Below are 22,164 nucleotides of genomic sequence, written 5' to 3' on the forward strand. Positions count from 1 at the left end.
TCTCTCTCAAATAAATAAATAAGATCTTAAAAAATAAACAATGATAATAATATCTGACTGGGGCTTGGGTGAAGTGAGGTGGTTCTCAAACTGTCTTCAGGCAGTAGCAGCAAGCAACAAGGAAATAGGGAAATGTTAGACATGCAAATTCTCAGACCCACCCCGCCTCCTAAATCAGAAACTCCCAGAGCACAGCAATCTGCATTTTAACAAGCTCTCTGGGGCCTCTGACCTTCGCCAAAGTTTGAGAACCACTCTTGAAAGAGCCATCCTCCAAGATTAGGACTCGTGGTTCTCAACCCTGATTGCGCATCAGACCTGCTAAGTGGCTTGATAAAGCCTGGGCTGCACCCCCATCTTTTTCTGATTACAAAGATTTGGAGTGGTTTCTGGGAGTGCGTGGCTTTAAAAGCACCAGGGGGATGTGGATTTAGGGGCCAAGCAGAGGGATGGTAACCTCTCAACATGAATGGTGGTCTATGGCCCCTGGCTTGTGAGGTACAACCTTGGCCCATTCGCCCCCCCCATTTACTGAAGCCCATCATGTGCCAACACTATGTCAAAGATATCCCTGTTGAACTGCTATTATGTCCCAGGCATTTTATATGTTAGTCCTACAACAGTCTGGCAAAGTGGACCCACTACCACTTTACAGAAGAGAGCCCCTAACCCTGGTCAGTCATGACTCCATGACTTCCTCTCCCCCAGTGCTAATCTGTGCAGAGTTAGGGAGGGCCTCTATGTTCCATCTTCAGTGGTTTATTTTGTGAAATTGGAGATGTGTTCGTAATTTTAACAGATGTAACATTTACCTTTCAGTTCCTCTGAGGGAGAGAGAGATGGTTTCAATCTTTAACTTAGGCAAATTGATGTTCTCTCTGTGTGAAAAAGACTCTCCTTGTCAGAAGGCAGGAGAGCTAGTGCTTGGAGCTAGGGTGATCAGATAAAATACAGGTTACCCAGTTACATTTTAAGATAATTAACAAAGAGTCTTTCTGGTGTAGTAGAAGTATTGGTTTCCTAGCATAAGGTACGTGCCCCATATATCACAGGGGGCATACTTATATAAAAAATCATTTATTATTTACTGGAATTCAAATCTAAGTGGGCATCCTATATTTTTATTTGCTAAGTCAGGCAAGCCTATTGCAGTGGGTTTTCTGACCCAGGTGATGAACACACTCCATCTCCTTGTGATCCGTGCTGCTCCTGTGTTAGATGCTCACAGCTAAGGTTGCAGAAGGGAGAAGACAAATTCATCTGGTCTTATTAGGTTCTGCAATAATTGAGATAACCAGAAGCAGTCTTGGTCTAATAATACTTAAAAAAAAAAAAAAAAAGAAAAAGAAAAAAGCAGTTCCTATGTGCCAAGCACTGTGCTATGATCCTTTTGCTCACTTTTTATTTTATATTACAACCCTGTAAGTAGGCCCAGCACTAGTATCACCATTTAACACTTGAGAATACTGAGGCCCAAAACAGCTTGGTGATTGGTCTAAGACAGGGTTTCACAAGAGTGCCGTCATCAGAATCTGGGACCAGATAGTTCTTTGTTGTGGGGACCATCTTTCCCGGGCATTGCGGGATGTTTAATGGCGTCCCTGGTCTTCACCCATTAGCTGCCAGTAGGATCCCCTCAGTTGTAACAATCAAACTTGTCTCCGCATGTTACCAAATGTCCCCTGGGGGGCAAATTCACCCCAGTGGAGAACGATTGATCTAATATTTGATAGCTGTTAAGATATTGAGCCAGCATTAGAACCCAAAGCTTATGCTCTTTGACAAGAGAAGTTCAGGAATCAAGAGGAATCTAGCATATCACATTTATTTGGAAGGAAATCATTTGAAAAATGACATGCAGAACTTTTACACGACCTGTTATGATTGCAGCTTGATTTCTGCTTTGGGCTGTTATCAGAGCTATGTAAGGTTCAGAGAGGATCATGCCTGGTTCTCAGTCCTTCTAGAACCTGAGGAATGAATACCAGCCCTCAGCCCCCACACAGTACCGGGGGCAGCAAAACCAGGACACTGCCCAACCTCACCATTCCGTCACTGTTCGCTCATTCATATTTGGGTTTTTGTGCTCTTTTTTTATTGAGGTAAAATTCACATAACCTGAAATTAGCCATTTTAAAACATACATTTCAGTGGCATTTGGTATATTCATAGAGTTGTGCTACCATCACTACCATGAGCACTACCTACTTGCAAAATACTTCCTCACCCTGGAAGGAAACCCTGTACCCATCAGTCATCCTCTGCTCCCCCTTCTAACCTCTAGCAATGACTAGTCTGCATTCTGTCTCTGCAGACTGATATATTCTGGTATTTCATATAAACGAAGTCCCACAATTTGTGAACTTTTGTGTCTGGCCTCTCTCATTTAGCCTAATATTTTTGAAGGCCATCCATATTTCATTTATTTATTTTTCCAGAAGCTCTTTATTGAACACCTACCATGCACCAAGCACTGGGGATGATGAAGTGTAAACTCACAGAGCTTGCATCCTATGGAAGGGGATAGATGATAACCAGCTGCTATTTTGTCTGAATGTTTGTGTTACCAAAATTCATATCTTAAAATCCTAGTGCCTAATGTGGTGGTATGAGGATATGGAGTCGTTGGGAGGTGTTTAAGTCACAAAGTTGGAGCCCCCATGAGTGGGATGGATGTTCTTATAAAAGAAACCCCACAAAGCTCCTTAACCCTTTCCAGCACATAAGGACACAGTGAGAAGGCACCAGCTACATATGGACTGGGAAGAGTCACCAGAACACAGACAGCTGGTGCCTTGAACCCAATTGGCCTTCCCAGCCTCCAGAACTGTGAGAAATAAACTTATATTGTTTATTATTTTTATTTTTAATTTTTTTCACAAGAGACTTTAAAAAAAAAGCTTTATTTATTTATTTGACAAAGAGAGACAGTGAGAGAGGGAACACAAGCAGGGGGAGAGGGAGAGTGAGAAGGAGAAGCAGGCTTCCTGCTGAGTGGGGAGCCCAATGTGGGGGTCAATCCCAGAATCCTGGGATCATGACCTGAGCTGAAGGCAGATACTTACCAGGGGCCCAGAGAGACTCTTTTTTTTTTTTTTTTTTTTAAAAAAAAGAAAGAAAGAAAGAAAAGAAAAGATCTTTGAGAGAGAGAGACAATGCCCAGGTGTGCATGTGTAGGCTGTAGGGAGAGGGGCAGGAGGAGAGGGAGAGAATCTCAAGCAAGCTCTGGGCCCAGTGTGGGGCCCATGACCATGAGATCATGACATTAGCTGAAACCAATAGTCTTATGCTTAACCAACTGAGCCACCTAGGCACCCCTCTATTGTCTATAAGCTTCCTAGTTTGTGGTATCTCATTACAGGCCCAAATGGACTAAGACACCAGAATAAGTAAGTAAAATATTTGCAGTTTTAAAAGGAGTGGCCAGGGAAGACCTCATCCAAAAAATTGGTCTTGAATATCCTGAGGGGCATGAGGAAGTTAGCCTGTGAATAACTGAGGGAAGAACATCTTAGGCAAGGGAACAGCAAGTGCAAATATCCTGAGGCAGAAGTTTGTCTACTTGCTTGCAGAGTATTCTGCAGTCACTGGACTAGTGTGGACAAGAAGACGGTAGGAGACAAGGCCCAAGAGACAGCAGAAAGTTACACGAAGGGCTTTACAGATAGGGTAACTATATAATTTATAATCCAAAGTAGGTTGCTTTTGAGGGGAAAGCAAGTGCTACTAAATTATTCTGGGCAATCAAATATAAACTGGGATTGTCTTAGGCATGCTGGATCAATGCAAGGATTTAACTTTTACTCTGAGTGAGATGCGAAGTCCCTGGTGGGCTTTGAGCAGAGGTGGGCCATGATCTGACTTGATACCTTCACTCCAGTTACTGTGTTAAGAGGGACTGAAGGGTGGCAAGGGTAGAAGCAGGAGGAGGCGGTGAGAGGCCCTTGCAGCACCACAGGTAAGAGCTGGTGGAGAGTTGGATCAGAGTGACAGTGGAAGAGGAGGTGAGAGCTTGTTACATTCTGGATGTGATTTAAGGTAAATAAGATTTCTGACCAGTAGGCTGTGGGTGTAAGAGAAAGAGAGGAGTTAAAGGTGGCACAGCTGAAGGCTGGAAAAGGAAGCAATTTGGAAGGCAGATCCTGTTGCAGATCCAGTTCCCAGGAAGCTGACTTTGAGATGAAACTTGCAGGGAGCAAGCACAGGCTGGCCAGTGCTTGTAGGATCAACACCCAGGTGTTACGTGAAGGAAGTGAGGTCAGGCAGAGGAAGTTACTGGGATGCCATGTAGTCCCAACGAGGAACCCAGCCAACCCCAAGAAGGAATGTGGAGGCCGGGCAGCCGGCCTGGGTCAGATTTACCTGGGTCAAGGTAGTTGGTCAGGTCTCCTAATTGACCTCCTACTTGACTGGTACCAGTTGGAGACCACCTGGAGAAGGGAATGGTCTTGGGTGAGGTCATTCTCTATAGTGGGGCAAGCTCTGGTGGGAAGTGAGGGGTGAGCTGTCAGCCACCAACGCCCAACAGCTGAGGGAGGAGAATCTGGTCAGGAGCTCAATTTCAGACCTGAAGTTTGATATTTAAGGGAGATAGTAAATGACTCTTGTTCCTTTTCTGATACCAGGGGACCGTACCGTCTCTCCGTTCCCTCAAGATGGCTCTCAAACCCATCCTATTCTCATACTTAACCATTGGAGCAGCACTGTCCCATAGAGATGTAATTCTAGCCATATGTCTAATTTAAAACATTGTAGTAGTCACATTCAAAAAGTTTGAAAAATTAGTGACATTAACTTTAGTAATATCCATTATTTAACCTAAAAGATCCAAAATATTGTCATTTTAACAATCAACATAAAATCCTAATGAGATATTTGTCTGTTTTTATGCTAAGTCTTCAAAATTTGGTATGTACTTTACATTTAAAATACAATCCTTTTCAACTTGTACTGGTCCTGTATCAAGGGCTCCATAGCCATGTGTGGCTTGTGGTCACCATATCAGATAGCACAGCTCAAGAGGTTCTCCAACCTGCCAAATCTCCACTGGCTCTTGGGCTTTGCACTTGACATTCTCACTTTCAGCATCACTTCTACTGGAAGATTCCCAAGGCAGGTCAGGGGGGCCATATTCCAGTGATTGCTTCTTTGTCTGCCTGCCCAACAAAAAAGCATGTGCCCTATTCATTGTGGTAACCCCAGCGCCCAGCAAAGTGTTGGGCACAGAGTATGTACTCAGTGATTTTTATCATGAATAAATTATAGCAACACTCTATTTGTATATAATTTAGGAGTCAGGAGGCTGGTAGAGGCACAGATTTCTCTCTTTCTTCTTTTCTGGCTTTGCAATAATATCAGGATTGATGGAGACTTACCTAGACTTTCCTCTGGGAATCCGGCTGAACTTGAGACGGTGTGCATTGGGTGGCATTAAGAGGCTTTACCTAACAGAAATGAACTGAACAGTCCTTTGAACAGGGCACTACCACTCTCCTTTTGCTATTTTCCTTTCCCTTTGTTCTTTCATTTTCCATGTCTTTGACAACAGCCTTCAAATTAAAACAACCAAGACTGAACGTCCATGAAAAAAAAAAAGCGACAAAAATGCAGAAGTGATGGTGACAATAGGTAACTCACTGCTGTGGGAAATCAAAAGGGTGAGGAGTGGAGAAACTGTTGAAACTTCTCAAACACCATAATCTCCCACCATTAGAGCTTGGACTGCGAGCGATGTGGGTACCTGAAAACCCGCAGTGGGTGTTGCCTTATCTTCTCCCTCTGAAACGTGTTGCTTGCCTCTTTGGTGAGGAGGGCTTACTGGCCTTGTCACATGCTTGAACTGTTGTGTGAGCATAGCTTTTTTCTTTTTCTTTAAGAGAGAATTTGGCAAAAAATGTTCATGTTCAACAATGGAAACTCCCATTTTCCACACATCTTCAAATTAAAAAAAAAAACCCTTTTCATTATGAATAATTTTAAACATACAAAAGGGAAGGAGGTCGTATAAAGAAATCTCAAGTTCCCATCACCAAGCTTTAACAAGGATCAACTCATGGCTGACCTTTTTTCATCTATGTCTCTGCCCACTCCCCCCATCCATTGTATTTTGAAACCAATTCCAGATAGTATAGATCTGAGATACAATCTACACATATTTAAGTATGCATCTGAAAGAGGTGTTTGTTTGTTTGTTTGTTTTTAAACTTAGAAAAAGGGCTTCCCTGGCTACCTCTGGTTCATTAGTGAGATCAGAATTTCAATTCAGGTCTCTATGTTCCACGTTATGGTGCGTTCTTAGGTATTTAGGCGGCTGGCGAGTTAATGACATGAGCAACCGGAGTTGCTATTAGCTCCTGATTTATGAAGCCACATGTTCCGCTTGTATGACGGATGTCATTAACATCGGGCGTGGCGGGCGCGTTCATCTGTCTCTGCCCAGCACTCTTCAGTCATGAATGCACTCAACAGATGGGAAATTTCATGGCCACAAATGGAATTGTTTATCCTCTCATTGTTCCCGTGTCAGCAATCAAACTAAATCCATTACCCACCAATAAAAAGATCAGCCTGCTGCCAATTCAGCCATGGAAGGAACCTAAGCTATGTTGAAGGGATTTAGAGTTTTAGAGGGGATAAAAAAGTAATAAGCCACATAAAAGTTAAGACCCGAGAGAAGAGTTTGAGTCTCTCATTCTGAAGCTGAAGGTTTTAAGGGATTTAAAAGGGAAGGCCTAGAAATTCAATCTTTTCTGTAACATAAAATATACTCTGGAGACCTCTAATTATAAATATTGCATAGCTTTTATTGTCTGTTGATGGCTTTATTTCACTTTAAAAAAAAGCACTCAAACTGGGCTTTGAAGAAAAAGGAAATGTCGGATTCATAATGGAAAAGCTGCTAAGATGTCAATGGTGTTACTAATGGTAGGAAGATTTTCTTTTGTGGAGATAAATCGTTGTCTATCCTTTACAAAGTTGTCCCTCACTGGCCTAGATGGAGGGGTTCTCTGTGCACTGATCTGTAAGAGGGAAGGTTTCTAAATCCTGTGGACCCCCCAAGGCTGCCCTCCCAACATTTTTAGTGGACCTGGACTTCAGAAGGCATATCTCAGAACACTTTGTGCTTTTTGGCAGGTTATTTTTATATCGGGATATAACCGGCAAGACATGTTTGTTCTCCTGCTCAGTAGTTGTAGCTGAGGATCTGGGGCAATGTAGGCTTTGCATTTATTTGGTTGCAAAGTTCAAGACTTTGGCCAATGAAAAATCAGACTGAGTAGTAAAAAGTCTGACCAGTTGTTTCATTCTTTCCTTCCCATTCTTTGCTGACAAGTTATTGATAATTTAATGGTGTGTATGCCAGCTGTCAGGCGAGGTGATAAGGTTGTAGAGATGATTAAGACAAAGTCTTTTACCCTCAGTTAACAGACTAGAGGGGGGAGCTAGGCAAGGCAATAAATGATTGGACAAAGAATAAGATATATTTACGCCACAGAGTGATAGCTAGAGGCACAAAGAGAATGTCACCTCAACAAGTGTTCCTTGATGCCCCTAGGGAGGAGGGTGAGGCTATAGTGAAGGGTCCACGTGGGGACAGGAGGCTGGTCAGGGAGGCAGGGGCAAGATCCTCATAGCCTTGCTGGTCTACTATGGGCTGTGTGCCTTCTCTTGAAGGATTTTAATTAAACAAAAAACATGGTCAGACAATTTGGGTTTTATAAAAACCATCCTGGGCCCAGTGTGGAGAATGGATTGCTGGAGGTAAAGAAATGGAGGCAGGGAAGCCATCAAGAAGGTGACTGTGGTGATCCAGGTGGGGGGTGGTGGACCCAAACCAAGGGGGCTTTGTATATGTTTGGGGTGAAGAGGAAGGTGTAATAATGGCTCATTAGTTTGTTAAAATAACAACATTGAAAAATATGTAAAGTGTTTGGAAAGGAGGAGAAGGAGAATTAGGGAATGGGAAGGGAGAAAGGATACTGTATCAAAAAGAGAGTGTTTGCCCGTGTGTCTCCTGGAGTCTGTGCCCTGCAGGAAACATTACCTGTGGTATGAAGAAGGAAAGGCAAGCTTGGTGTTGGAGGTATTGGAGGTCTTGTGAGGTGGTGGGAGTTTGGGGAGCCTGAGGTCAAAGTTTCTCAGACAGGAAAGTGTCCCTTCCTGGGCAGCTGCTGTGGCTGAACCTGTCTATTCCATAAAGCTGTGTGTGAAGGATTTGCTTTTCTTTCTGGATGAACAGCTCCTGCCATTTTGTTCTGTTCTATTATTCCATGATATTTATATTTGATAGTTTTTAGTCACTGTTACCAGCACAATTGTGCAAAGACCAGGCTGTCTGAAGCAGGTAGATGATCTGGTTTAAGGATATCTACTTGTGGAAAGTAGAAAGTACTTTCTACTAGAAGCTTCTGTATAAGATACAAACAATGTTAGATTTGTTGAAGAAACCAGAATGATGTCTCTCTTCCTCCTTCCATCCCTCCTACTTTCTTCCTTTTCTTTCCTTCCTTTCTTTCTCCCTTCTTTCCTTCCATTTATCTATTCAATCAACAAATGTTACTGAGCTGTTCTAACACTGTTGAGATAATTACTGACTGGGGGCTGCGGCTTCTTCAGGAACCACGCTGCAAATATGCTGATCTGTTTCCCCTGCTGGATTATGTGCTCCTTTAGAAGCAGGGGTCTCTCTTCTATCCATTTTTGTGTCCCCAGAACCTGACATAGGATTTTGCACTGAGTGGTTAAAGGGGATATCTGTGTCTATGTCCAAATTACTTGCTACCACTTGCTAGCACTTGGTCACTTACACAGCTCTCTGAGGCTTGATGTTATCATCTATAACATGGGGATAATAGCAATATCCACCTCAGTAGGCTGTTTTGAGCAATTAAATGACATAACACACCTGAAGCACTTATAGGGCCTGGCTCATAAGAGCTCAGCCATGCTCTCAGTATTAGGTTTACAGTAAATGTTATTGAACTGATTCCCTAGGACTTAGTGTAAGTTTTTTAATTTGCATGTAAGTTTAGGCAAACTTACCTCTTGGAGTCTCTATTTTTAAAAGGTTTATCTGAAAACTGGAAATTATAATACCTGCACATCACCTTAACAGGATTATAACGGAAATGGAACAGCTTGCTTTGTCTATTAATTATAAAAATAACTGAATTCCAATAAACTATCTAAGCATAAACTTAGACATGGGGGCACCTGGGTGGCTTCATGGGTTAAGCCTCTGCCTTCGGCTTAGGTCATAATCTCAGGGTCCTGGCATTGAGCCCCGCATTGGGCTCTCTGCTCGGCAGGGAGCTTGCTTTCCCCCCTCTCTCTCTGCCTACTTGTGATTACTCTCTGTCAAATAAATAAATAAAATCTTAAAAAAAAACACTTAGATATGTTTTTTATCTTATTTTCAAAAGATGACACCGATTCTTTTAGTTCATAAAGAGCACCTGTAAAACTGTACAGCTAACCTTATAGTTATAGTCTGGATGCTTTCCCCCTAGGATCAGGAACAAGGCCAGGATATTTGCTCTCCCTGCTCTTACCCAACATAGTACTGGAAGTTCTAGCAAGTGCAAAAGTCTAGAAAAGCAAATAAGGGGCACTTGGGTGGCTCAGTGGGTTAAAGCCTTGGCCTTCAGCTCAAGTCATGATCCCAGAGTCCTGGGATCGAGCCCCACATCGGGCTCTCTGTGCAGCAGGGGACCTGCTTCCTCCTCTCTCTCTGCCTGCCTCTCTGCCTACTTGTGATCTCTGTCTGTCAAATAAATAAATAATCTTAAAAAAAAAGCAAATAAAAAGTGTACATATTAGAAATGAGGAAATCAAACTGTCCCTGTTTGCAGATGGCATAATTGCCTATGATTCTTAAGGAATCAGCGATGTTGCAGCATATAATATAGATGTGCAAAAATCACAGTTCTGTATTCTAACAACGAACATGTGGAAACAGAAGTTTAAAAAAAAATCACGTATAATTGCTGCAAAGAAAACAAAATACTTAGGTATAAAACTGACAAAACAAAAAAATGTAACAAAACATGCCTATGAACTGTCCTAAAAATTACGAATGCCAATGAAATGAAATGTTGATATAAATAAGTGCAGGGGACCCTGGGTGGCTCAGTTGAGTGTCTGACTATTGATTTCAGCTCAGGTAATGATCTTAGGGTCATGAGATCACGTGCATTAGACTCTGCACTGGACTTGGAGCCTTCTTAAGATTCTCTCTCTCCCTCTGTCCCCCTCCCTGGCCTCCACCCCTGAGCACTCTCAATCTCTCTCTCTCTCAAAAAAAAAAAAAAAAAATTAACACAAAATGGACCATGGACTTAAATGTAAAATTAAAACTTTTAGGAAAAAATTTAGACCTCTATGGCTAATCAGAGTTCTTAACTTGACACCAAAGCAAGATAGGGGAAAAAAATGATACATTGGACCTCTCAAATAAAAACTTTTTGCTCTGTGAAAAGGCACTCTGTAATTAGATGAAAAGACTGGGGCGCCTGGGTGGCTCAGTCATTAAGTGTCTGCCTTTGGGTCAGGTCATGATCCCAGGGTCCTGGGATGGAGTCTAGCATCAGGCTCCCTGCTCAGTGGGAAGCCTGCTTCTCCCTCTCCCACTCCCTCTGCTTGTATTCCCTCTCTTGCTGTGTCTCTCTATCTGTGTCAAATAAATAAATATAATCTTAAAAAAGTTTATTTTTAAAAAAGATGAAAAGACAAGCAGTGGACTGCGAGAAAACATTTGCAAACCACATATTTGTCAAAGGATTTATAGCTGGCATATACAAGAATTTTCAAAACTCGACAGTAAAAAAATAATCTAATTAGAAAATAGGCAAAAGACATGAACAGACATTTTAGCAAAGAGGATATACAGATGGCAAATCAGCACTTGAAAAGATGTTCAACATCATTAGCCATTAGAGAAATGCAAATGAAAAACGGCAATGGGAGCTCACTACATGCCTCCCAGAACAGCTAAAATAAAAAACAGTGGTAACAGCAAATGCTGGTGGGATGTGGAGAAACTCACACGTTTCTGGTGGGAATGTAAAATGGTGCAGCCCCCTGAAACAGTTTGGCAGTTTCTTACATAACTAAACAAAACCATATGGCATTCTTGGACATTTATCCCAGAGAAATGAAAACTTATGCTCATCCAGAAACCTGTATACAATCTTTCATAGCAGCCTTATTTGTAATAGCCCCAAGCTGTAAATAGTCAAAATGTCCTTTGGCAGCTGAATGGTTAACTGTGGCACATCCACATCATGGAATAAAGAAGAAACTATTAGTGCATTCAATAGCCTAAATCAATCTCAGGAGAATTATGATGAGTGGGGGAAAAAAGCCAATCTCAAAAGGTTTTGTGCTTAAAATGTACAAAGTTATAGAAATAGAAAAGAGATTAGTAGTTGCCAAGGATTGGGGAGGGAGAGAAGTGGCTCTGGCTTTAGATGGGTAGCACAGGGCATCCTTGTGATGGAATTGTTCCATATTTGGGCTGTAGTGATGGCCATATGAATCTGTGCATGTGACAAAATGTGACAGAACTGAGTACACACACAAATGAGTTCATGTAAAATTGTGAAACCGAATAAGGCAGAAGCAGTGTATCAGTGTCAATTTCTGTGATATTACACTACAGTTGTGCAAGGTATTACCATGGGAGGAAACTGTGTGAAGATGTACAGGATTTCTCTCTGTGTTCTTTCTTTCAATTGCATCTGAATCTACAATTATTTCCAAATAAAAATTTAAAAATACAGAGAGGGCACCTGGGTGGCTCAGTTGTTAACCATCTGTCTTTGGCTCAGGTCATGATCCCAAGGTTCTGGGATCCAGCCCTACATTGGGCTCCCTGCTCAGCAGGAAGCCTGGTTCTCCTACTCCCTCTCGCCATTGCTTGCGTTCCCTCTCTCACTGTCTCTCTCTTTCTCTGTCAAATAAAAGATCTTTAAAAAAAATTTAAAAATTAAAAATACAGAGAAAGATGAAACAAATATAAGCTTATTTATAATGATCTTTTTTTTGTCATTCTATAATTGTTTCATAGAATTAATTGTTATCACATGTCCAAGTGACCAATCTATAATACAGTTCTGTCTCTGACACCCCAGCTCATCCTTGATGGTTTCTACCACCTTTCTGGGTATGTTCCAAGTTCCAGAAAAGCACCAGGATTGGGCCACATTTACTTCTCCAGCCTCAACTTGCCACCTCTTGCTCTTGAAAACTCTCTGTGTTATTGTTCCTGCTGTTCATTGTCCCTGGAATGTCCTACCTCCTATCTAACTCCATATTTCCTTCATGGTTCAACACAGGAATCACTTCTTTCATGAAGGCTTTCCGATTTTTTTTTTTTTTTTGATCACTGCTCTTGCTGTACTTATTTAAAATTATAACCTAAACTCTCCATTGTTTGAATCAGGCCTGGTTTGTTGTTGCATTTTGCAAAAGCATCACAGCACAAGTCTGACCTGCAGAAAAAATTTTAAAACAATCTATGTCATTATTGCCGTCTCCTAAGACACTCCAAAGGGGATTCCATTTATAATACAGAGACAAAGTTTAAGAACAAAACCAAACCGCTCTCTCCCTATTTATCTTCCAGTGCCTGCTTCTTGGCTGCCCCTCATCTCTTCCTCTCTGCTCACCTCACCTAAGAATCTCTTTACACTCATGTTGCTGCCTCAAGTCTTTTCTTCTCTTTCTTTCCTCTGGATTTACTACTTTATTTTCTGCTAGTGGCTCTTAGCCCTTTCTGATGTAAATCCTTCAAGACTCTGTCATTTGCCAGCAAATCCTAGGTTACTAGGGTTACCCTAACAAAATTCACAGACTGGGCAGCTTGAAACACAGAATTTTATTTCCTCACAGTTCTGGAGGCCAGGAGTCCAAGATCAGGTGTCAGCAGGTTTGGTTTCTCCCGAGGCCTCTCTCCTTGGCCCACCTTCTCACTGTGTCCTCACATGGTCTTTCTTTTGTGTGTATGCATCTCTGTGTTTCTTTTGTGTTCAAATTTCCTTTTCTTAGAAGGACACCAGTCAGATTGGATTAAGGTCCACAGATATGACCCCCTTTAACCTTATACCTTTTTATAGACCCTACCTTCAAATACAGTCCCATGTGGAGGGAGTTAGGGCTTTGACATATGAATTTGGGGTAAACAATTCAGTACATTATACTGGGTAACTGAGGCTACCCAAGAAAGGTGGGGGAATCCAGGCTAACAAAGATAATACCCTGCTATTGGCCAGACAGGAGAATAGGGTGGAATCAATGAAAGTTTGGGAGGTGCTCCATCTCTCTCTCTCTCCACAAAATTAGGAAATATCTTTTTCTACTCAATTTTAAATCAAACGTTTTAAATCTATATATTTTGGTGGTTCAGTAACATGACGGTACCAGTCCTCCCTGCCTGTGCTCATTTTTGGTGAGATCATCTAAAACCCTTTATCAAGGCCGTGAAAATTAACGAAAAAATATCTCATTTAGAATGGAGTTGGAGGCCAGCAGGGGGCGCTCTTGGGCCCTACCACGTGTTGTCAATTGCAGACCCAATAGGAAGAGCCGCACCTTGGGATAAACATTTCTACCCCAGCTGGAGGAGGAGAGGCTTTCCTCCTGCCTCGGCAACGGCCCAGCCAATGAGAGTCACAATGCAGCCAACGAGAAGCCGCTATCCTTTAAACTCCCAGTTTAGGCCAATGGGCTCTTTGTTTATATCAGCCCTTCCAACTGCCCTCCTCTCTCCTTTGATCCGGGTGTTCTCCTATGGTTTTGCGTGCTTTTGAAACAGTTCGCTGCTGTTTCAAAATAAGACCACGTTTTGCTGGTAAAATAACAGGCAGTTTTATTTTCTAAGGTTAACAAGGGTATGTGGTAGATAACTAATGCCGGATGTCAAGGACAAGAGCCAGAACAGGGAGCCCTGTGGTGCCTGAGTGAGCAGCACGAGCACTGCGTTGCCTTTTTCTAATTAGAAGTAGCTGTCCTTTTTGTTCACCTTGGCACTTTTGCTCTTGAAGCACAGTTAGTTTGATTTATATCCAAGGACCTACTTTACCAATAATTACAAGCACTTCTCAGTTTGTATTCAATCTTTCTACATCCCTTTTCACGTTAAATTGGAAACTTTCCACAACATACCTTTAAAAATAGAAATATAACAAGGAGGATTTTCATTTTCTTTTTTTATTTTAGGTGGGCTCCCGGTATGGGGCTCGAATTCAAGGCCCAGCGATCAGGACTTGAGCTGAGATCCAGAGTTGGACACTTAACTGACTGAGCTACTCAGGCACCCCTAGTCTGTCTTGTCTTTCTCTCCCTTCCTCTCTCTCTTTCTCTTTCTAAGATTTTTTTTTTTTTTTAAAGATTTTATTTATTTGACAGAGAGAGATCACGAGTAGACATAGAGGCAGACAGAGAGAGAGAGGGAAGCAGGCTCCCCACCGAGCAGAGAGCCCGATGCGGGACTCGATCCCAGGACCCTGAGATCATGACCTGAGCTGAAGGCAGCGGTTTAACCCACTGAGCCACCCAGGCGCCCTCTTTCTAAGATTTTATTTATTTATTTGTCAGAGAGGGCAAGAGAGCACAAGCAGGGGGAGAGGGAGAAGCAGGTTCCCCACTGAGCGGGGGAGGGGAGGGGCCTGGGATCATGACCTGAGCCCAAGGCAAACGCTTAATAGACTGAGCTACCCAGGCACCCAGATACTTTCTTATTTAAACAAATTAGAGCGGTTTTATCAGTCTGGAAACCTCATAGCTGGGAGTCTTAAATTCTTTCTACCAATTATACTGAAATGAAACTTGGTGTACAGTTGCTTCATGTACTTTTTAATAGTCTCCTTGTGGTTGAAGCAAATACCATCAAGGCTAGAGTCGTAAGTAAGCATCTTCTTTCTGTTCAGGTTTTGATGGGCACATCCATGAAAGGTCTTAGCCTGAAAATAAGGTGGATATGCGAAGCAGGAGCTTTCAGGGCAAGCCAGTCATGGTGGGGAAGAGGCAGGATAGCGCTCAGGCCGTGGTCTCCCAGTCTGGTGGAGGAGTCCTGCGGTAAGTTTCTGGTGTTGTCCTGACCCTCCTCAGGGGCTCATTGCCTTACCACATGCGATGTAGAACTAATTCCAGCTGAAATCTGAGCCAGGTAAGTTTGAAATGTGAGAAAATTGCCATCCACTCAAGGTGTGGTTCCTTGATCAGCAGCATCACCTGTGAACCAGTTAGAAATGCAGATTCTCACTTCCCACCTGGATTTAATGAATCAGAAACCCTGGGGACCAGGCCCAGCAACCTGTATTTTACTAAGCTCTCCAGAAGCTTCTGATGCACATTGAAGGATGAGACTACTGCTCTGTTTCTACCACCATCTATGCCAAGAAGCCACCAGACAGGCCCAGGTGCTGTTTAACTTTCCTAAACCAAATTGACTTAACAGCTGCCTCCTGGGTTCCAACCCAGGTTGACAGGATTTGAATTTCTCCAGGGTAGGAGGAAAGGACTGACCTATATCTTTAACTAGCATCCCAGGTACTTCTTGTTCTGAGGGAAGTTTGGAAGCCCTTAGTGTACAGCTGATGTCACTGTAGTCATCTGCTAGTCAGCTGCTGGGGTGAAAGTCTTCCTGTGGATCTAGCATTCAGGAAAGGGAAGAGAAGTAACATTTACTGAGCAAGGACTGTGGGCCAGCCACTGTTGTAGACATTTCGCATGCATTACTTCCTATTGATGTTTATAACAACCTTATGAGGTTGTTTGTGCTCAGAAAATCTAAGTCTTTACCCTAGGTTACTCAGTAAGAAGCAGGGCTGGGATTCACCCCCAGTACCCTTCTGTGTGACCTCCAGCATGGCCAGCTCCACTTTTCTCTGACGTGTCAAAGGTTTGCAGGACTTTCTTTTGTTTTTCTACTCCTTTTCACCTTTTTTTTTTTTTTTTTAAGATTTTATTTATTTATTTGAGAGAGACAGTGAGAGAGAGCATGAGCGAGGAGAAGGTCAGAGAGCGAAGCAGACTCCCCGTGGAGCTGGGAGCCTGATGCGGGACTCGATCCTGGGACTCCGGGATCATGACCTGAGCCAAAGGCAGTTGTCCAACCAACTGAGCCACCCAGGCGTCCCTCCTTTTTCACCTTTTAATGAAATAAGATCCTCTATTCTGCAAATGCTTATGGGTCCCCTACTGTGTTCAAGGTATTGCGTTGTACACAGGGGTGTACAGTGTTTAAATGCAATTCAAGAAGCTCTCAGACAACAGAAGGCACTTGGAAGGTAGGGAGTTTGGTGGCTGGGAATGCAGGGTCAGGATGACCTTGGGATTGAGTGCTAGTCCTATCCCTTACTAGCTGTGTGAAGTTGGTTTTTGTTTGTTTTGGTTATTTTTTTGTTCTGTTTTAAACTTCATTTCCTCATTTGTGCAAAAAGGACACAGTAATGCCTCTGTCATAGTGGGCAACTCCTTGATGGAGAGACTGCACAGGTTGAGGACCCAGTAAATGACTCTTATTTGAAACTGTTATAATGAAACTGTTACTGTTTTTAGTTTATTATTGTTGCCAGCTGTAGTATATACCCTAGTAAATTGGCCTCCACATTTCCTAAGAGTTGATATTTATATTTATAAAGTGACCCTAGTTTGGTTAAATATTACTAAAAAAACCCTAAATGTCATGTTCCTGTAATCATTTCCTTGCCGCCCCCTCATCACCGCTACCTGCAGAACCCCAATCTTCCTCTTCCCAAATACATGATCTCCTTCCTCCTTTGGGAAAATATTTTGTTAAGGTGCTGAGCTGTGTACTGAGTATATAGGAGTTAAAGGAGATATAGAAAATGAATGAAAATTAGCCTGTCTTTACTCAGGTGGCCACTCCAGCCTGGTGGTACTCTTTGGACCTCTTTCCGTTTGTATGTTGCCTCACAAACATTCTTTTCTCCGATGCAATGCTTGGTATATGGTTCACGTTGGTCTCCGGTAAATTTTGCCAAAGCCACATGGGACCAATGTGGATAATTGCAAAGATTTGAGACGTTTTTGATTAAAGGGGCAACTTAGACCCGTGGGAGGGATCTTGGTGGAGATGGTTGTTGGTTATGTTCTCCCAGTGCAGCACTTCTTGCACATAGGCCTGGATGGTTCTAGACCAGCCTTATAGAAAAGGATATTTATAATGTCCCTGTGGGCTTTTGTTTGTTTTGGGCCAGGAAAACGGGGGGCAATGAAAAACACAAGCCCACGGGTTTAGGGTCGTGTGGAAGGTTCCAGAAGGAAAAAAAGTGATAAAAGTGGTCTTGGTGATCTAAAGTTTGAATTAAGTAACACTAAAGTCTCATAATTTTATTTGAAAATTTTAATCTGTGTTCATGTGAACTGTTAAGATACACTGATATAAAAGAAAAAAACCACAGGTGACTCTTGCAGGTCTGCACAAATAGCCTAGCCCTGGTCATCCATGTGAGTTCAGTTTCATTTCTTGCTGGCTTATACTATGTATTTTGAAGAGAGGATTAAAGGAGAGGGGACACAAAGATAAGACAATAGTGGAGTATAAGCAAGTTGGTAGTATGAATCAAAAGTCATAAAAATGTCCATACTTTTAATATAAAAATTCAATTTGGGGTTAACTTAAGTTAATTTAGAATATGATTTTTTTTTAAAAGCCATATACACATTATTCATTGCTATGTCACTAGTAGGGGTCAAAATTTGGAAGCAGTCGATGCCCTATAACAAGGATGTGTTTAAATTTCTATTCAAGAAAACATTGTGTACCTTTAAAAAGAATAATTATGAAGATTATGTAGCAACGTAGAAAGTACTTAAAATGTCATGCCTTAAGGCAAATGAGCTGGAAATTACACCACCCAAATGAAAAAGATGGAAAGGAAGTATATCAAATGATAGCAGCTGTGTTTGGGTAATGGCATGATGGTAGTTATTTTCTCTTTTTCGCTCATGATTATTTTAATCAGTCTTCCAATTTTATAAATTGGAAAACCAATTAAAAATACCCAAATTAAAAAGCCAGTACTTAAAGCCAGAAAGAATGAAGTAGGGTTACTTTAAAGTTGGCCGTTCTGCACGGAGCTTCATGAGGGATTTCACATGGGACAAAAATCACGAACAGTTACTGCAATTTGCAGGGGGTATGCATTTATTCTAAGAGTTGTGGGGTAGTTGGAAAGACAGTGGAATAATAGCAACAGAAACTAGACCCTCCCACCCCCAGCTGCTGGTAATTGAACGTAGGGCTTCAAGAAGCAATTTCTGCCCATTCAAACTGCAGCTCATCCCTGGAGACTACCCTGGGCAGACCAGGGTTTGTCTGGTTTGTCACCATTGTGATGGTGATGGCGGGGATGTGGGCCAGCCTCCGCTACAGCTCCCTGAGGGTCAGGCGTTTTGATGGAGGGCCTGGGCAGCTGTCTCGGCTTGGGGTTGCTGGTCATCAGAGACAGGGCAGTATGTGCAGTGTTGACCCAGAGGTGAACAGTCCCCTTTCTCAGACCCACTCCCTGGAGGCAACAGTCCCTCATTAGGGTACAGTTTCTAATCCAAACAACCATTAATCTTTCTCAGGGTTAAAAGGCCAGGAAAGCAAGTTTTGCTTTCTATTTTGATACTGTACTTGTCTGTATTTTACAAAAGTAGACTGACTTCACTGACCACTGGAAAACACCCCACAGCTGTGTCCACAGCTATGCAGAAATGCCAAGCCCAGCACAGCCGTCCTGGTGCGCGGAGAAGTGAGAGGACTACAAAACGAATAGGCTGTTTATTGTGGCACTTGACAAAAATCATAAACTTGATGTGCTTGAAACAAATCAGTATTCTATATCATAAAACAAGTTAGGGATACACATGTATTTTAAGTGAAAATTCCACCAAATGTATTTTTGTGAAATTGATATTATACACTTTTGAATATTATTCTAATTTTTTCTTGCCGTAGCAAATAAATGAATCCATACAACTGGAGCTATAACCCCTAAGTACTTTTTCATCTTTTAAAGGTAATAAGAACTAGGATTTGACTTAGAAAAATATATTTGTTGTCTCAGAAATATCAAAGTGTTCGGTTTAAAGAAATGGGCTGAATTTCTTCTCTCACACTCTTTTAATAGCTGGTTAGTCAAGAAACACCTCTTTTCCATATTCTGAAATTGTAAGGACCAACATGATGGGTATTAAGATAGAAAACATGAAGTCTTCCTAAATCTGTTTCTTCATGCCTGACCTTTAAATCCTTCCTCTACAGAGTCATCATCGGTATGAATACCAAACACTCCTCCTGGTGAGTCACATTTAGACATCTGGCTACTGGTAGTAAAGGCATCGAACATTTGAGATCGAGAATGCATCTTTGTGTCTCAAATTATTTTACATTTCCCAAACTCAAAATCACACAGTAAGGACTATGGGATACATAAAATCTAGGCATAGCATCTTCAAGCTGGAAGAGGCCTTGGTCTCTTGAGTAAAACTCAAGACAGACCAAGGGACTAGAGTGGAGCCCACAGCCCTTGACCCCTAACCTAATGTCATTCTAGTGATCACCTTGTAGAATGTAAGGGTTCTAGATCTTGACTGGATTTTTTTGGGAGGGTGGGTTGATGGAGAGACGCATACATGTTTTTGCTGGGCCAAAGCTGTTTTGAGACCTTAACAACTTTTACTCAAGTTTCCTGAAGGATCTCAGATGACCAGAGAGTTTAGCTGTACTCTCCGTCACACAGCTTCTGCCTTCAAAACCCATGATACTCATGAAACGCTGCAGGGAATTTTAGCTAGTTATGGTCTGCAAGGTATAACTGAAATTCTGTTGGTACTGTCCTATGCTTGCCTTTTGGCCACTTGGTATAAATGATTTGAGTGTTCTGTAGGAATTAAAACTATACCCTAATGATATCATTTCTAAGTCAAAAATACATTCATGCATATAATAAACATAAACCAAATTTTTAACAGTGGCTGTCTTCTGGATGGTACAATATGAACAAATACTTTCTTTTTGTGTTTATATCTGTATTACCAGTTTTTGGTACTGACCATATTTTATGTTTCTAGTTAGAGAAACCTATCAACATTATCTCAGTGTTATTTAAAAGATCTTAAGGAAATAACTTTATATAGATAAAGTGGGCCTGGCCAGGCTGAAGGCAAGTAATGCACTTCTCTTGCATTTTTAAAAGTCCTGATGTTATTATATATACATAACTTATTCGATTAAAACTTTAATTCAGTTTAAAACATGACTAAATCCCAAATACACCGAGATCCAGATTGCCAAAGCTGGTGCAGGCAAAAAACATCAGTGTGGGAACCTTTATGAGGAGAAATGAGCTGTAGAAGTTTCTGGAGGCTGGGGATAGCAGGCAGACGACCATCCTTAGATTCTACTTGCAAGGCTGAAGTCTATAAACTGCAACACTGCTTGCTTTTGAATTAATTTATTCTGAGCACCAAACATATCTTTTCAAAGAGGGAATTACCATGTAGGATGTTAATGTTTTTCTCAAAGGAACAATTTATTTGAGGATCAGTCTTTAATATTTTACCTCTTTGGGTCTGTTTTAATCCTTAAATATTAGTTACTAGTACTTTTATAAATTAAGATGAATCTGACCTAAAACAATGAGGTATAATTTTTCTGTTCTGCTGCTCCTTTATTTCTTTGGCTCTTTTAAAATCAGAAAATGTGCCTGTTGTAACATAGCCAAACAATATAGATGTTGATGAAATAAAAACAGGAAGTAAAAAACAAAGTGATTATTTTTTCAATTCTCTGTACCCCAAATTCCATTTCTCCAGTGATAATTTTTAATATTTTGACATGTCTCCTTTTCTGTCTCTCTAGACATATATTTATATATAATTTAGTGAGTAAAAGTCAGACCATGCAAAGATATAATTGTTCTGCTTTTTTCCAGTTTAGTGGTATATCACAGGCATTTTTCCAATAGATTTATCTCATTCTTACTGATAGCACTATAGCATTCCATTATTTAATATACTGTGATTTATCTCTATACTATTAGTGACTATTTAGGTTCTTTCATATTTTTTTTTTTAAAGATTTTATTTATTTATTTGACGAGAGAAATCACAAGTAGAGGGAGAGGCAGGCAGAGAGAGAGAGAGGGAAGCAGGCTCCCCGCTGAGCAGAGAGCCCGATGCGGGACTCGATTCCAGGACCCCGAGATCATGACCCGAGCCGAAGGCAGCGGCTTAACCCACTGAGCCACCCAGGTGCCCAGGTTCTTTCATATTTTTTATTAGGAAATGTGCTGCCAGAAACATCCTTGACATACTTCTTAACATGCTTGTGCTAGTATTTCTAGAGGATAAATTTCTAGACTGGGGTTACTGGGCATAGAACATGTACATTTATGTTTTTGATAGATACTGAGTTTTTGCCCGCTTGGTAAATAGAGCAGTGGCAATCTGTGGGGTTTGGGGCAGGAACATGGATCCTTAAAGTCTAGCCCAAGGCCCGACATAGTGATCATTTTCCCACCGTTTTATGGAAGTAGCTTGACTTTGAGCACAGGGAATCTTTTGCAGGATAAGTTTGTATCACATCCAAACTGGCAACAGGTATGTTTTATGTGGAGTTGAAAAGACCGTTCTGGCTAGCTTGGCTTCTGTCGTTAGGACTGTGATGGCCAGTGGTAATTCTTTTAGTGAGAATGAAAATTAATATAGTTTCATTGAAGCTTCAAACAGAGCAGACAGATCCTCTTCTGACTGAGGGCGTGGTGCAAGCTTGGTGACCCTTTCCTGAAATAGGAAGCAAAAAGGATTTACCCAGGGTTTTGAAAAGATAGTTTGTTAAAGCTACTAGGTTATGTAAGTTAACTTGGCAGTAAGAAACTTGAGAATGGTCCTATCTTTAAAAATCCTGTTTCTTGTTTGCTTCATGCTGGCTGGTCCCCCAACTCAGAAGTTTATCAAGTGACTCCACTTTCCCACAAAGCTTTCAAAAGCCATTGCTTTTGTCTTATGTTCAGAAGCCAGTAGCCTTCTGCCCAAAGTACAAAACCTAATGAACTTCAGGTACAATGCAATACTGACCAAACTCCACTGGAACTGGATAGCAGCCTCGGCCAGGGGAGGGTCTCTGTGCAGAAACCACTGTCCCAGGCA

At 41.6% G+C, this 22,164-nt stretch overlaps 1 protein-coding gene and 1 long non-coding RNA gene across 6 annotated transcripts in view; one reads left to right on the forward strand and one right to left on the reverse strand.

Annotated features, from left to right (window-relative positions):
* The first annotated feature begins 14,985 nt into the window (after nucleotides 1-14,985).
* LOC309858855 lies at nucleotides 14,986-21,414 on the forward strand. 2 transcript variants are annotated; one of them, XR_014308378.1, is made up of 3 exons: nucleotides 14,986-15,075; nucleotides 18,670-21,067; nucleotides 21,276-21,414. It is a non-coding gene; the product is annotated as an uncharacterized lncRNA (long non-coding RNA). The 2 variants fall into 2 exon arrangements; XR_014308379.1 differs by having other exon boundaries at nucleotides 14,997-15,079.
* ADHFE1 (alcohol dehydrogenase iron containing 1) overlaps nucleotides 15,002-22,164 on the reverse strand; it is a 39,183-nt gene continuing 32,020 nt past the window's right edge. For 3 of the 4 annotated variants that reach the window (XM_082719138.1, XM_082719141.1, XM_082719140.1), the window contains one exon: nucleotides 15,002-15,231. In XM_082719138.1, the coding sequence (XP_082575264.1) occupies nucleotides 15,121-15,231 (111 nt within the window). In that variant the 3' untranslated portion in view covers nucleotides 15,002-15,120. Of the gene's footprint in view, nucleotides 15,232-21,273; nucleotides 21,799-22,164 lie in introns of those variants that run through there. The other variant, XM_082719139.1, reaches the window with a different exon arrangement.

Source organism: Mustela nivalis, assembly GCF_964662115.1.
Source record: "Mustela nivalis genome assembly, chromosome: 2".
Taxonomy (NCBI): domain Eukaryota; kingdom Metazoa; phylum Chordata; class Mammalia; order Carnivora; family Mustelidae; genus Mustela; species Mustela nivalis.